A 3,421-nucleotide genomic window follows, 5' to 3' on the forward strand; every position below is an offset into this window, starting at 1 on the left:
GGGGGGGTCAAATGACCCCCCCCTGCATTGTTACGGGATGCCGGCTGAATGATTTCAGCCGAAATCCCGTTCCAATTAACCCCTGGGGCGCCGGAATACAGATTTTAAGTCAGGACGTACCGGTACGTCCTCGGTCCTTAAGGACTCGGGAAATAGGGCGTACCGGTACGTCCTAGGTCCTTAAGGACTCGGGAAATAGGGCGTACCGGTACGTCCTAGGTCCTTAAGGGGTTAAAGGGACACTGACAGGCCCAATTAGCATATTTAGGCATATATATGTCAGTACAGGTCTTATAAAGTATCCCCCCTGTCCACCTTATAAATACCGAAATATTAAGTTTTATAACCTGCTTGTCCGGTCACAAATCTGCCCAAGGGGCGGCGTTTCATCTGAAAATGCGCCCAGCCAGCTGCTCCCACCCAGCGAAGTGAATATTGATGAGCTGGGCGGGGCTTCAGACGGCAGTTGGGAGCGGCTGGCTGGGCGCATTTTCAGATGAAACGCCACCCCTTGGGCAGATTTGTGACCGGACAAGCAGGTTATAAAACTTAATATTTCGGTATTTATAAGGTGGACAGGGAGGATACTTAGATGATTTTAATAGACTTTATAAGACCTGTACTGACATATATATGCCTAAATATGCTAATTGGGCCTGTCAGTGTCCCTTTAACCTCCCTGACGGTATTCCCGAGCGTGACTCGGGGTTAATTTTCGCTGCCAGAAGCGGTAACCCCGAGTCACGCTCGGGGTACATTGCAGAGGGAGCCGCGGGTGTCTTTACCTAATCCCGGCGATCCAGCGATGTTCCCCGCTGTGATCGCCGGTGAGAGCCCCGGCGGATGTCTCATCTCTCTTCCTGGTTTCGTCTCTGTGAGCCGCAGCGCCTCACAGAGGCGGAACTGGGCGGGAGATTAAAAAAAAATACATTGTATAAAAGTCAAACACACACATAAAGTTAGGTGATACAGTGGAATCCTGTCAGATTACACTATCACCTCAGATTTGACAGATTTGACATCTGATCATTCTACACTGCCCTGGCTGCCCTTTTAGCTGTTTTTTCTAAGCAAAAAAAATATATATTTTTTACCATGGCATCAAAGCGTCACTTTAGCATCACCAAAGCGGGTTTGAATCAGATAATTGACAGCGACAGCGACACAGAGCCCCTCGCAGAATTGAGCGACAGCGATAGCGATTCGTGGAAAGATTCGTCATCCGACTCTGACACTGACCAGAGAAGTGGCGACAGCGACGAATCTGCACTTGAGCTCAGTGAGGTGCGCTCTTGGTGCCCTATTGATTGCGGTATGGATGCAGTACCACCGCCAAGATTCCCGTTTACAGGATCGCCTGGGATGAAGGTAGACGTTGATCACAATGATCCTTTGGCGTACCTAAAATTATTTCTGACGGATGACGTCATTGAAAAGATTGTCACGGAGACAAACTGCTACAAAGAGCAGCAATCCACTACTCTGCACAGCAGATTTTCCAGAACCAGAAAATGGGAACCGGTGAGTAAGGAGGACATATGGAAATTTCTGGGGCTAATACTTCTTCAGGGGGTGGTGGGGAAACCCCTGCAGAAATGGTACTGGACTACCAATAAATTGCTGGCAACCCCATTTTTTGGCACCATCATGTCCGAGTACCGATTTTCCCTCATAATGAAGAATTTACACTTCACCAACAATGAGGAATTTGACGAAGCCACACATCCAGCGCCAAAACTGAAGAAGATCTGGGAAGTATTCCAAATGATCATAACCAATTTCCAGCAGGCCTATGTGCCAGACAGAGACATCAGCATTGATGAAAGTCTGATGGCTTACAAAGGACGCCTCAGCTGGATTCAATACATCGCATCCAAGAGAGCGCGGTTTGGAATAAAATCCTATATGCTCTGCGAGTCTACAACTGGCTATATATGGAATTCCATCATATACACCGGCAAAGGAACACAATTCAACCCCAGGTACAGCGGCTATGGGATGGCAACGTCATCAGTCCTTTCACTGCTTGAACCATTGCTCAATCAGGGGTATTGTGTGACAACAGACAACTTTTACACGTCGCCTGAGCTGTACGAGTTTCTACTAAAAAACAAGACTGACGCATATGGAACCGTTAGGGCCAACCGACGTGGCCTGCCATGTATGTTTTCCAAGAAAAAACTGAAAACAGGAGAAATGGTGGCCTGGCAGAAAGGAAAGATGATGGCAATGCGTTGGCGTGACAAAAAAGACGTGTGCCTAATGAGTACAGTACATAACACCTCCACTACCACGGTCCACACAAGAGGTGGGAAAGATGTCATAAAGCCACAACTTGTGATCGACTATAATAACACCATGGGAGGAGTCGATAGAGCCGATCAGGCGATGACATTCTATCCAGCTATGCGGAAGCAACAAAAAAAATACTACAAAAAAATATTCAGGCATCTCCTGGAACAATGTCTGTGGAATGCCTATATACTGCACAGAGGAAAGAGTGACAAGCCTCTTGTTCACTCTGACTTCATCTGGAAGGTGGCGGAGCAGATTTTTGTGAACTACCAAACGCCATCAGTGGCCGTGAACAGATCTGGACGTCGCGCTGTTGACGTTGTAAACCCAGAGAGGCTGACTGGTCGTCACTTTATGGATTACATCCCGCCAAGCGCAAAAAAGGCAGCACCTACAAGGATGTGTGTAGTTTGCTGCTCAAAGCGAGATGGAAATGGAAAAAAAATCTGAAAGGAAACCAGGTTCCATTGCCCTGATTGTGACGTTTGTCTATGTGCAGTCCCATGTTTCAAAATTTACCACACCCAGGATGTTTACTGAATTTTCTTTTGTTTGACAAATTTCATTATTTATTACATTACTGAATAAAATTATATTATTTATTAGATTATAACTCATGATTTTATTTTTTCGAACTTTATCACATCTGAGAGGTCTACTAGAGTCTTTATTGGTCAGGTTTAAGTAAGTAATTACTAAGAATTGCAGGCCTACAATACATAACACCAAATTTCCATGCAAAAAAATGGTACCGCTTTTGGAACAAAATTCCTGACATAATCATACCGCCAGGGAGGTTAAACAACAGAGGCATATGCCAAGAAGGAAGTGACAAATTATTCTGTTGGTCGATTTGCTGTTCTTTAGCAAAAGCACTATAACACTTTCTAAGTTTGGCAAATGACCACACCTTAAAGTGCCTGAAATTATAAATGTGGTATTTTTAATATAGTGAAGGACAGTGATCTTAAACATTTTATGTCATTTATGAGGGTACAATGTTTATTTGTACTAGAAAATAGAGTGTAAAGATTCATCTTGGCAAAGCTGTAACTGAGCATTTCTAATAAGAGTCTGTCTTCAGTGTTCTATTGAGCGCTGAAGACACCTGAGTGCAACAAGTCAG

At 44.8% G+C, this 3,421-nt stretch overlaps 1 protein-coding gene across 1 annotated transcript; it reads left to right on the forward strand.

Annotated features, from left to right (window-relative positions):
- The first annotated feature begins 1,095 nt into the window (after positions 1-1,095).
- LOC120990914 (piggyBac transposable element-derived protein 4-like) lies at positions 1,096-2,745 on the forward strand. The gene has a single exon (XM_040419803.1). The coding sequence runs from the start codon at positions 1,096-1,098 to the stop codon at positions 2,743-2,745; it is 1,650 nt and encodes a 549-aa protein (XP_040275737.1).
- Positions 2,746-3,421: the final 676 nt, after the last annotated feature.

Source organism: Bufo bufo, chromosome 2 (assembly GCF_905171765.1).
Source record: "Bufo bufo chromosome 2, aBufBuf1.1, whole genome shotgun sequence".
NCBI classification, from domain to species: Eukaryota; Metazoa; Chordata; class Amphibia; order Anura; family Bufonidae; genus Bufo; species Bufo bufo.